Below are 12,877 nucleotides of genomic sequence, written 5' to 3' on the forward strand. Positions count from 1 at the left end.
CACAACCAAGACCAAACCAACTCAAATGCCAGCCAGCTGGAATTTGAAACCCTAGCTTTGACTGGCACAAAGGAACCTAGCTTTCTTTGTTGAGCTAGATCATTCCAATTTTCTAAGAGACTCTCCACTCCATCTTGATCAAACGAGTGACCCAATATTGCAAAGTCCAACGCAATATTCCTCTTCCAGAAAAATTTCAGTTTCTGCCACATCTAATTCATGAAATTAAATGGAGATGATCACTAGGCCTATGGTAAGCTCGGGTAAAACTATTGGCTCAATTAGGTCAAGGCAAGGTCTTGAATTGATTGATCAAAGCAATATGACATAGGTTGTTGCTGTGAAAGAATTACCATTTTGTAGCTCTAAAAATTATCAAATAATTTGGGCAACACCTAGTTGTCACACCAAATTTGTCAAAAATTTTGACAAATTTGGTCATTCACAGCCACACAAAATCACTGGGCCAAATCTAAGTTTTGGCCCTAAAATTCAAGTTGTGAAGGAAGTGCAAGCTTGAAGGATTTGCTAGAGCTAAAATTTTGTGGAGAGCTGCACCTTAGTGAGTTATCACTACTAGACATGGATACAAAACTTGAATCATAACAACCTGCACTGTATCAACCCCACAAGTTTGCTGTTAGACTGGACTTGAGGATGCAGTCCAACACTTGTTTGCCCTGGGTCAGAAGCACACACACACACACACACACACATGCACATACATTATTTGACCTCCATACATAGCCTAGACATGAATTGGCAGCCTGGAGGACACTGCCAAATGCAATGCCAGTGGTGACCACCTCTGGAGCGTGCCAAACGTGCGCTCTATAGTGCGCCTGTGACCTCCCCTCGCCGTCCTCGTCCATGGCCGCACGGAGCTCTTCCAACAGCCTCCCCGGACCCCTGATTGCTTGTATCTACGTTCGTTTTTCTCCGAAGAGGAGAGGATGATGCAGCACAACAACGGTAAGTATTTACCCCAGTTATGAAACCAAGGTTACCAATCCAGTAGGAGAACCAAGCAACACTATGTAAACGGCAACTTCACAAATAACAAATACTTGCAACTCAACGTGTAAGAGGGGTTGTTAATCCCTCTACGGTATTGAGATAGATTAAATTGTATGAGATTGGATAAGTAGATCTTGCAAAAACACAAAACAAAATAAATAAAGAAAAAGTGCGCAAGGTATTTTTGTCAACAGTGCCACTATACGAGTTCAACCCTAACTCTGCATCTTATTAGTTTCTATTTCTTCTTATTTCTTAGCTTGAACAGACAGGTTTTATATGATGCAAGACCTTCATTGTAAACAGTTGTAAATGCTTCTACTCTGTTTGAGATTCAGGGACTAGCACATGACTTATAATGTTACATGCTGCATATATCACTTCCATTATATTGGGTCAGAGAAGCAATGGACGGTGCATTGGACAATGGACCAGGCAATTAGTTGGATCACATGATCCATCTTATATATGTTTGACATCATGTAAGTGCACAATGCTCTGGAACTGGATGCATTCGGAGGTCTTTGACTCTTTGATGAGCTAGGGAATCTCAATCACTGGATTCTTTGATACAGGAACGGTGACTACTTGAAGATTCAGTACTGTGTGCAATCATGCTGATGCAGAGGCCGGGGTAATCCTCCTTTTCTAAAAAAAACTTGAAGATTGAGTGATGTAGAATTTTGCGTGCTCAAGGTAAACTCTAGTACTACAATTTTGGCTCTGGATCCTCTTAACGTTCAATAGGACACACTCCTAGCCTAGCTTCAACATGTTAACGTGTCCCTATCTTAGCTTTGTATTTGTTGCATGATGCCTAGTCTTCAGCTGTATCTTTTTAGGATCACAACCGATGCCAGGCATTCGGTTAGGCTCGTTCCCTCGGCATGAGTAAGCACAGAGATTCACATTCTGCAAATATTGTATTTAGAAAATCACATCTTCTAATGAAAGTATACAACAGACTTGACTGGAAACTACAACAAATCCCCATCGCTAAATTCATTCATATGGTGACACTGATTACTTGAAGACTGGGTGTTATACATCGCCTCATTCCAGTCCACAAAGCTACCAACATAATTGGCTAAGAAACAATACATAAGGGTAGCTAGTGACTGATTACTTGAACATAATTTGCCTCATTCACAGTGAAGACTGGGCAAGTGTACTCTGTAAGAGGATTAGAAAGGTGAGAATTTGTCGACCTACGAGTAACTATGAACTTCACTGATACTATATATACACACTCACTAAATTCGGTTAGGCTCGCTCCCTCTTGCATATATGTACTGTACTGCGGCACTGACCAATACAAGCTGAACATATTCTTTGCCATAAGTAAGCGCTGAGATTCACATTCTGCAAATGTTGCATTTACAAAATCGCATCTTCTAGTGTACGTATACAACATACTTGATTGGGAACTAGAGCAAATCGCAGTCACTAAATTCATTCATACGGTGACACTGATTACTTGAAGACTGGGTGATATACATACATTGCCTCATTCAGTCCATAAAGCTACCAACATAATTTGCTAAGAAACCATACACAAGGGTAGTGATCACTGATAACTTGAACATAATTTGCCTCATTCACAGTGAAGACTGGACAAGTGTACTCTGTAAGAGGATTAGGAAGGAGAGAATTGGTCGACCTACTAGTAACTATAAACTTCACTGATACTATATATATATATATATATACACACACACACACACAAGGGCAGTGGCTGGGGTGTCTCTGCGCTCTGTAGTATGTCAGTTTGAGTGGTCTTATTCTCTGAAACTATACAGCTTAGCTCTTGCTGCCCACTTGGCATCTTCTGGTACACAGATGCTTCTCTAACTTTGGCTTTTGCACAGCCGCATCATTTGTATACTTCGCCTGCTAGTAAGTATAAACCTGACTGGGCTTGATTGTACAGTAAAGGGATTTTCCTTGCTTTTGCAATGCACCCGATGCTATTCATTTGAACCTGAAAATGACACCGACACTTAGATAGATACAATACAAGTGCTTTTCAGTTTTGACATCTACAAAGACACCAAATAGATTATACAGATAGATGCAAGTATATTATGATTAACAACTGAAGTTGAGTTACAAAGTGATGAAATCCTCAAGAAAGAACCGAATTTTGGTGTAAATCAACTAGGATTTGATAGTGGATTTGAGAGGAGTTTACACATCAGAACTGGAGCCCCTCCCTCCCGAGCTCTTGTCCGTTCCTTTCCTTATCTATATCTTCCTCTTTACACTCTTGTCCTCCTGACATTTATAATTTACACTTTGGTACATAATCCTGCCAAATACAATTTTACACCTAAACTCAACACTCCCCCTCAAGATGGGGCAAAAACATCATATAACCCCATCTTGCTACATAAGCTAGAAAACACTTTTTCAGCGAGACCTTTGGTCAGAATATCCGCTAGTTGGTTTGAAGAGCTCACATAATGTATACATACTATTCCTTGGTCAAGCTTCTCTTTGATAAAGTGTCGGTCAATTTCTATGTGCTTTGTTCTACCATGTTGAACCGGGTTATGTGCTATATCTAGTGCAGCCTTATTATCACAATACATCATCAATGGTCTTGCCTGGAATAGACCCAACTCCATCAGTATGATTTTTAGCCGTAAGACCTCACATACACCATGAGCCATAGCAGTGGACCTTGCAACAACATTTTGTTTCTTACTACGCCAAGTAACTATGTTTCCTCCAACAAACGTACAGTATCCTGAGGTAGACCTTCTATCATCTAATGAACCGGCCCAATCAGCATCAGTATAACATTCTATTTGTAAATTGCCATTTGACTTATACAATAAACCTCGACCTGGGCACCCCTTTAAATACCGAATGATTCGATTTACTGCATCCATGTGGTGAGTTTTAGGATTATGCATAAACTGGCTCACCACGCTTACGGCAAAAGCTATATCAGGACGAGTATGCGATAAATAAATCAAACGGCCAACAAGTCTCTGATATTTCTCCCGGTCAACAGGTTCCCCTGACTCACTAGTCAATCTGTGGTTTTGTTCAATTGGTGTTAATGCTGGACGACACCCAGACATACCAGTTTCTGACAACAGATCTAGCACATATTTTCTTTGAGATAGATAGATACCTCTTGAGCTTCGTGAGACTTCAATTCCAAGAAAGTACCTCATTTGTCCTAGATCCTTGACTTCGAACTCGTTACTCAAATGTTGCTTCACTTTTTCAATACCTTGATCATCATCTCCTGTAATAACAATATCATCAACATAGACAATTAATATCGTCAGTTTTCCACCACATCTTTTATAAAATAAAGTATGGTCGGCATTGCTCTGGCTGAAACCCAATTTCAGCATAGCTTTTCTAAATCGACCAAACCACGCACGAGGAGATTGTTTTAGGCCATATAGTGAACGACGGAGCTTCAAGACCTTTCCTTCAGTTTGTACCGTGTTGAAACCTGGTGGTATATGCATATAAATTTCCTCCTGAAGGTCTCCATGTAAGAACGCATTTTTTACATCCATCTGAAACAAATTCCACCCAAGATTAGCTGCACAAGATATCAAAGTTCTTACTGTATTCATTTTTGCTACAGGAGCAAATGTTTCCTCATAATCAATACCACGAGTTTGTGTGTAGCCTTTGGCCACCAACCGAGCTTTATACCTTTCTATTTTACCTTCAGGGTTACACTTAATGGTGTAAACCCATTTGCATCCGACTGGTTCCTTGCCCTTCGGCCATTCTACCAATTGCCATGTATTATTCTTTTCTAGAGCATACATTTCCTCCAACATTGCTGCCTTCCATTTAGGATCATTCATTGCATCCTTCCAATCTTTAGGTACTGATGTAGAATCCAAGGATGCAATAAAGCTCCTAAAAGAGGAAGTACATCTATCATAGGAAACAAATTTTGCAAGATCATGTTTATATCCAACACAATCCTTCAGACGCGCAGGTATATCTACTTTTCTTTTTTCCTTTCGTAAGGCAATCGGTTCATCATTTATTTGAGTACTAGAGGATGGTATATGGGTTTGAGTACCTTCAACATCACCCTCATCGTGGGCCATTTCTTCACTTGTTGGTGCCTCCTCTAGTACTTGTGATTGATTCACAACTTCTTCATCAACTTCCTGCGGTACACCTTCTGCATCTCCTGTTGACCTGAAAGATTTTCATACGCATCAGATATTAATGTATTATCGCCTTCTACAGTTGTATTGGCAGTTTTCTCCCCCTCGGTTTCATCTTCTGAGCGTATGATATCCCTGATAGGTATTATTACAGTTCCCCTATCATTGCTCTCTCCTATGATATTCTCCCCCTTGCTACCTGTATCATTATCATTTCCTTTTAAGGAATAGAATGGTTCTTTTTCGTGAAAGGTAACATCCATACTCACAAACAATTTCCTTTCAGTAGGCGACCAACACCGATATCCCTTTTTTGTGGGAGAATAGCCCACAAAGATACATTTGATGGCTCTTGGATCAAGTTTTCCTGCTGAACTCCTGTAATCATGAACAAAACAGGTACATCCAAATATTTTTGGTGGCACAATAAATGAGTTAGAGCCCTGCAAACATTCAATAGGAGTCTTATGGCCCAAAACTCTAGAAGGCATACGGTTTATTAGATAGGCAGCAGTTTTGACCGCTTCTCCCCAAAGGAATTTTGGCACATTCATCATGAACATGAGAGCTCGAGCAACTTCCAGTAGATGTCTATTCTTTCTCTCTGCCACACCATTTTGTTCTGCAGTATTCACGCGAGTTGTTTGATGTATAATACCATAAGAAGACAAGAAATTACTAAATTTACCATTGATATATTCGGTACCATTATCGGAGCGTAATATTTTCACATTCATGCCAAACTGGTTACGCACCATATTAAAAAAAATCTTTGAATGCAGGCAGAACTTCAGATTTATGCTTTAGGAGGTACAGCCATGTGCACCTACTAAAACCATCAATGAAGGTCACATAATATCTATCCCCTGTGAGGGCAGTTACAACCAATGGACCCCATACATCCGAATGCACCACATCAAACGGTATCTTATTTCTCTCATTACTACTAGGATAATTGGTTCTAGTGTGTATAGCCAGTTCACACACATCACACAAAAGCTTCTCCTTACAATAATTTTTAACTTGAGATGGAAACATGCGACTAAGGGCTTGGAATGACAGATGCCCTAGTCTATAATGCATTAGTAGAAATTCATCATTGGTCAAGCTATTCATCATACTGAGGGCATATGGAGATGGAGACGGGGCATTGGTAAGGTAGTAGAGGCCGTCGTGCTCAATCCCAGTCCCAAGATTTCTTCTTGTCTTCGGATCCTGAAATGTACATGAGTGAGGGTCGAAGGATGCCTTGCAATTACGTGACTTTGTAAGTGAACTAACTGACAAGAGGTCCACTGGCAAATTAGGGACATGCAAGACTGGGCTTAAGGATAGAGATGGAGTACAATTAATGTTCCCATAACCCATTATCGGAGCTAAGGATCCATCAGCTATGCGTACCCTATCCCTTCCAGAGCAAGGGGTATATGATGAAAAGTTCTTAGATGAGCCTGTCATGTGATTTGTGGCCCCTGAATCAATTATCCAAGATGTTAAAAAATTCTTCATACCTTTCCCAGAATGAGCATCAGATGTTGTTTCAGCAGGGCCTTCTGAAGTATTCGCCATAAGTTTGCTTTTAAACTCTTCAAGTGCTTGGGCTGCTACCGCAGACCGCTCTCCCCCAAATAAAGTAAGATGAGCTCGATCTGGCCTTCTTGCATTACTACCACCACTGGTGAATCTGGTAAATTGTTTCGATTGCCATCCAGGAGGGTAACCAACTATATCAAAACAACTCTTCTTCAAATGGCCTGGTTTTTTAAAGTGGTCACACACCATCTTAGGCTTCCTTGTGTAGTCGAATCTACTAGCATTTGCTTGCTCATTTCTTGAAGTACCAGGAGACTGAATTTGCTTAACCGAAGATAGTGCAGCTCTGCCATCAACATTTGTTTGTGAAGTTGTGATCTGATTGGCCAACCGTGTTTCTTCCTCCAGTATACTAGAGATGGCCTGATCCAATGTAGGCCAATCTGGTGTGGCTTGTATGAGCTGGGAACGGAGATTGAACTCTAAGTTCAGACCATCAAGAACAGTCTGAACCAACAATGGCTCAAACCACTCTCGAAGGAGGGGTACGTCCCTGGGATCATGTGCCTTAAATGGTCTAAAATACTCCAAGTCTCTATAGAGTTTCTTGATTTCTCCCGCAAATTCGGTCACTGTCTTCTGCTCTTGCTTGATCTTCCTTAATTCATGGAAAATCCTACTGACTTGCATCTTGTTCGATTTCCCTGAGAACTGTTTCTCAATGCTCGTCCACACCTCAGCTGCAGACTGAAACCCTTCAACATGTTCCCTCACGGTCTTCTCCATTGACCCCAACAGCCATACCATAAGTCGCTTTTGATTCTGATCCCACTGCTCTTGTGTGACATCTGTTGGCTTTTTCTCATCTTCCTTCAAAAATTTCTGAAGTCCGTGTGACTCTAGAATCAAAGTAGCATTCTGAGACCAGCTAAAAAAATCACCCGGGCCAGTTAACTTGACAGGATTGGGTTCCAGGGTCTTCAAAATTTCAGAAGTACTGCTTGTTTTTGTTTGTGCCTGCTCCATCAGCTGTGAAATCATACGCTGCATACTTTCACACAATTTCTCAATACTGGAATCCCTACTGGTATCTCCCATGACCACTGAACAATTGGTGTATTCCTGAAAAAACTGAACAGCTACAACCCTTGGAACACACTTCAATTCTCTCTACACCAGTTACCACACATCAAGAAGATTCAATCCACCACAAGCTGCTGGACTAAAAACACTTCTACCTTGTTGAGAGAAAAAGAAAATACTAGCTGGTCGTTGGCAGCTCCTACTTAGTGCAGCACAGGAACACTTTAGAATTCAGACCTGTACAGCACGACGACGGCAGCGGAGCAGCACAAAGGCAACGTGTAGCGCAGCAGCAGGAGGATGCGGCCTGAAACGAGGACAGTGGCAGCGAGGCGGCACAAAGGCAACGCCGCACAGCCGGAAGATGCGGCCCCGCACGACGACGGCGGCCACCTTGACGACGATGGCTGCTGCGCACAAAGGGGGTCAGCCGGCCACGACCACCACGAGCAGCAAGCGTAGCACAAATCAGATCAAATCTGAATCCAGGACCGATTGCTCTGGTGCCACGATGAAATCCTCAAGAAAGAACCGAATTTTGGTGTAAATCAACTAGGATTTGATAGTGGATTTGAGAGGAGTTTACACATCAGAACTGGAGCCCTCCCTCCCGAGCTCTTGTCCGTTCCTTTCCTTATCTCTATCTTCCTCTTTACACTCTTGTCCTCCTGACATTTATAATTTACACTTTAGTACATAATCCTGCCAAATACAAATTTACACCTAAACTCAACACAAAGTACCCCCTCCGGAAAGAAATATAGTGATCTAAACACTCTTATATTTCTTACGGATGGATTACTGTGCAATGTTCTGGATCAAGGTATAATTTCGAAAGAATAAGAGAATAAGGTAAAGAAAAGAGAGTATATATACCTCATTGGAATGCAAAGCCCTACAAAGCCGACATACACATGTACTGGCGTAGGCATTCAATTTGATGCAACCAAAGCATTCAGCGCACTGGTTCAATCAACTAATCGATGTCTAATTGCTTTCACCAAATTCCAGTAAACACCTCCTCTTGAGAAGGCTCCCGTCAAGTTCGGGCAGTCTATGATAGTAAGTTGCTCGAGGGCCGGGAGCTGCTGCAGGAGTCCCTCCGGTAGTGTCTCTAACCTTGGGCACCGCCTCATTTCTAGCGTCTTGAGCACAGTGACTCTATACATTCCATCTGGAAACGTCGTCAGGGTAGCACAGTCCATCACAATGATTTCTCTCAATTTTGTGATGTTCCAAAGGTTTCTTGGCATTGACACCAGCTTGGCACAACGAGCGATGTGCAATTTTTCAACCGATGAGGGCAACTTTGGTACCTCCAACCATTTTCCACAATTTATAACTAAATGATTCTGGAGTCGAGGATGCTGGAAATTTTTGTCATCAGATCAGATATTGTTGATGGAAGGGAACCGGTTAAGTTGGAGGCAAACTTCAAGAGGAACACAAAGCCAAGGCTGGACGACCATCCGGGAGCGACGGCGGCCAGCCTCTTCACCGATGACCTTATCTTGGAAATCCTCTCCCGCCTCCCGGCCAGGTCCGTCCACCGCTTCAAGTGCGTCTCCGTGCCATGGCGCGACCTCATCGCCGTCCCCGCCAACCGCAACAAGCTGCCCCAGACCCTCGTTGGCTTCCTCTACATGACCGTCAGCGGCCACCACTTCGCCAGCATCTCCAGCGATGGCGCAGCAGCCCCGTTCGACCCCTCCCTCCCTTACCTGCACGACCATAACAAGGACGAGGGCATCATCCAGGTCAACACCTCCAATGGCCTCCTTATCTACCGCCGCTACAAGAAAAACAACGAGGTGACCCCTTTGACGAAAGAGGATGATTTCCGTTTTGTCGTGTGCAATCCGGTGACCCAGAGGTGGGTGGAGCTGCCCCCGCTGCCCCCAAAGCCGGCGGCAAACAGAGCTAGCCGTACCACAGGCCTGGCTTTCGATCCGGCCGTATCATCCCATTTCCACGTTTTCACTTTGAGCAGACCTTTCAGGAAAAGTACACCACAGGAGTGAACATTTACTCTTCGCGGACCGGAGTCTGGACTCATAGGGATAATGAGATGGCTGAGAAAGTTAAGCTATTCTTTCGGAGTAGAAGTACCTTTGTTGGCGGCATGCTCTACCTCATTTTTTTTCGAAAAGAGGGGACTCCCCGGCCTCTGCATCAGAACGATGTATACAGCCACATTTATTAAAAAGTAAAAGAGGTTCAACAAGGTCTTAAAGTCTGGAAACAAAAAAGAACGGCTAGCTCACACAGAGCCTCAACGCCGATAACAAAATGCCCAGGAAGCCACAACCGGCTGGCAAAATAGAAGATAGGTAAACTAATCGCCTATCCTATTACATGACCGCCATCCAAACTGGTTGAAAATATCCCGCGCTACCATCTCCCACCGGACAGATCCAGTAACCAAACACTCCCTGGCCGCCGTCGGAGTGAGTAAGTACCACATACGGATCAGCGCAGTAGCCCAGAATAAAACCTGCAAAAAATGAATAGTTGTTGTTCTGTTAAAAGCCAAATCATTTCTGCAGTTCCAAATTGTCCATAACAACGCACATACTCCTACACGAATGTGTCTAACTGTTTCGGACTCTATCCCAGCAAGCCACGTCCCGAATAACGTGTTGACCAAAGTCAGAGGAGTAATGTTAAAGGCAATTTGCACATAGCGCTACAAAACTCTTGCCAACGGGCAGTCAAAAAAGAGGTGCTTGATAGTCTCGTCCCGATCACAGAAACTACACCTAGTAGAACCTGTCCAGTTGCGCTTAACCAAATTATCCTTTGTTAAAATTATTTGTTTATGGACGAACCACATAAACACTTTAATCTTCAAAGGAACCTTGACTTTCCGAACATCTTTGGAACTAGGAACAACACTAGAGTTAATGATATCGATATACATCGATTTGACTGTGAACTCCCCAAATCTAGTAAGCTTCCAACACAACTGATCGGGCTGAGGAGCTAACTGAACCTCCATCAGTCTACGCACCAAGTGAAGCCATGCTTCCCATCGTTCACCCACAAGCACCCTCCTAAACTGAATATTGAGGGGAATTGACTGCATAATCGTGGCAACAAGAGCCTCACGACGCTGAACAATACGATAAAGGGACGGATACTGGATCACCAAAGGCGCATCACCAAGCCACGTATCCTCCCAGAAGCGAGTGGTGTTGCCATTACCGACAATAAACTTAGTTCTGTTAAAGAAGGTAGCTTTGATTCTCATAAGCCCCTTCCAGAACGGCGAATCAGTTGGTCTCAGTGTGACCTGGGACAGGGTCTTGGACTGCAGATATTTACTACGTAGAATCTGCCCCCATGTTGCCTCCGTCTCAAATGACAACTTATACAGCCACTTACTGAGAAGACATATGTTCTTGACTTCAAGATTCTCAATACCAAGGCCCCCCTGGTCCTTTGGTCGACAGATGATATCCCATTTGGCGAGTCGGTATTTTCTCTTAAGTTCATCACTCTGCCAGAAGAATCAGGATCGATAGAAGTCCAGCCTTTTCCTAACCCCAACTAGGACCTCAAAGAAGGATAGGAGAAACATAGGCATACTCGTGAGCACCAAATTAATAAGAATCAATCGGCCTCCATAAGACACGAGTTTTCCTTTCCAGCAACTCAGTTTCTTCTCAAACCGATCCTCGATGCACTTCCACTCTCCGTTTGTTAGCTTACGATGGTGAATGGGAATACCTAGATACATAAAAGGCAAAGCCCCCAATTCACATCCAAACAATTGTCTATAAGCATCTTGTTCGTCTTTGGCTCTACCAAAGCAGAACAGCTCGCTTTTATGAAAATTAATCTTCAATCCAGTCAATTGTTCAAATAAGCATAACACCAATTTCATATTTCTCGCTTTGGCCAAATCGTGTTCCATAAAGATGATTGTATCATCAGCGTATTGCAGGATGGACACACCACCATCAACTAGACGAGGCCCCAAGCCACCCACCTGACCGGCCTCCTTTGCCCTCCCTATCAGGATCTCCAACATATCAACCACAATATTGAACAAGATTGGAGACATAGGATCACCTTGTCTCAGGCCCTTGTGTGTCTGAAAATAATGACCTATATCGTCATTCACTTTAATTCCAACACTCCCTTTTTGCGTGAACGATTCCACCTGGCGTCGCCAAGCTTCATCAAAGCCCTTCATGCGTGAGGCCTGTTGAAGGAACGGCCATTTGACTTTATCATACGCCTTCTCGAAATCCACCTTGAAAATAACTCCGTCTAGTTTTTTCGTGTGAATCTCATGGAGCGTTTCATGAAGGACCACAACCCCTTCCAGGATGTTCCTGTCTGGCATGAAAGCAGTTTGAGTAGGCTGCACCACAGCATGCGCAATATGTGTGAGCCTAATCGTCCCGACCTAGGTAAAAATTTTGAAACTGACATTCAGAAGACAGATAGGCCTGAATTGCTCGATTCTCATGGCCTCTGTTTTCTTAGGAAGTAGGGTTATTGTTCCAAAATTTAGCTGAAAAAGCTGCAATTGTCCCGAGAACAAATCATGGAACATCGGCAACAGGTCCCCTTTAATAATATGCCAGCACTTCTTATAAAACTCAGTCGGGAAACCATCCAGGCCGGGGGTCTTATTATTTTTCATCAGTGAGATAGCCTCGAACACCTCCTTTTCCGAAAAAGGAGCGGTTAAAATATCGTTCTCGACGGCAGTAAGTTGAGGTACATCTTCAACCCTAGACTCGTCCAGAGACACACAGTTCTCCTCTGGTGGTCCAAACAATTGTTTGTAGTACTCAGTAATGTATAGCTTTAGGTTCTCCTGGCCGATAATCGTACCCTCATCTTGTTCAAGCTGAAAGATTCTCTTCTTCCTGTGTTTTCCATTGGCTATCATGTGGAAGAATTGAGTGTTCACGTCCCCCTGGACCATGCTTCGTACCTTGGCCCGCATTGCCCACTTTAATTCTTCTTCACGAAGGAGTTCTTTCAGCCTCATCTTAGCGTCAAGCTTGGTATGAAGCTCGGCGACTGGCAGAACCGTGGTTTCTGCTTTTACATCTAAGGACTGAATAAGG

The 12,877-nt window shown here is 43.2% G+C and overlaps 1 protein-coding gene across 1 annotated transcript; it reads right to left on the reverse strand.

Moving 5' to 3' along the window:
- Positions 1-5,933: 5,933 nt before the first annotated feature.
- Positions 5,934-8,386, reverse strand: LOC123150639 (uncharacterized). Its single transcript, XM_044570475.1, has 2 exons — positions 6,686-8,386; positions 5,934-6,389 (listed from the first exon to the last, which is right to left on the reverse strand). The coding sequence occupies exons 1-2, from the start codon at positions 7,803-7,805 to the stop codon at positions 6,352-6,354; spliced, it is 1,158 nt and encodes a 385-aa protein (XP_044426410.1). The 5' UTR covers positions 7,806-8,386; the 3' UTR covers positions 5,934-6,351.
- Positions 8,387-12,877: the final 4,491 nt, after the last annotated feature.

This window comes from Triticum aestivum, chromosome 7A, assembly GCF_018294505.1.
Source record: "Triticum aestivum cultivar Chinese Spring chromosome 7A, IWGSC CS RefSeq v2.1, whole genome shotgun sequence".
NCBI classification, from domain to species: domain Eukaryota; kingdom Viridiplantae; phylum Streptophyta; class Magnoliopsida; order Poales; family Poaceae; genus Triticum; species Triticum aestivum.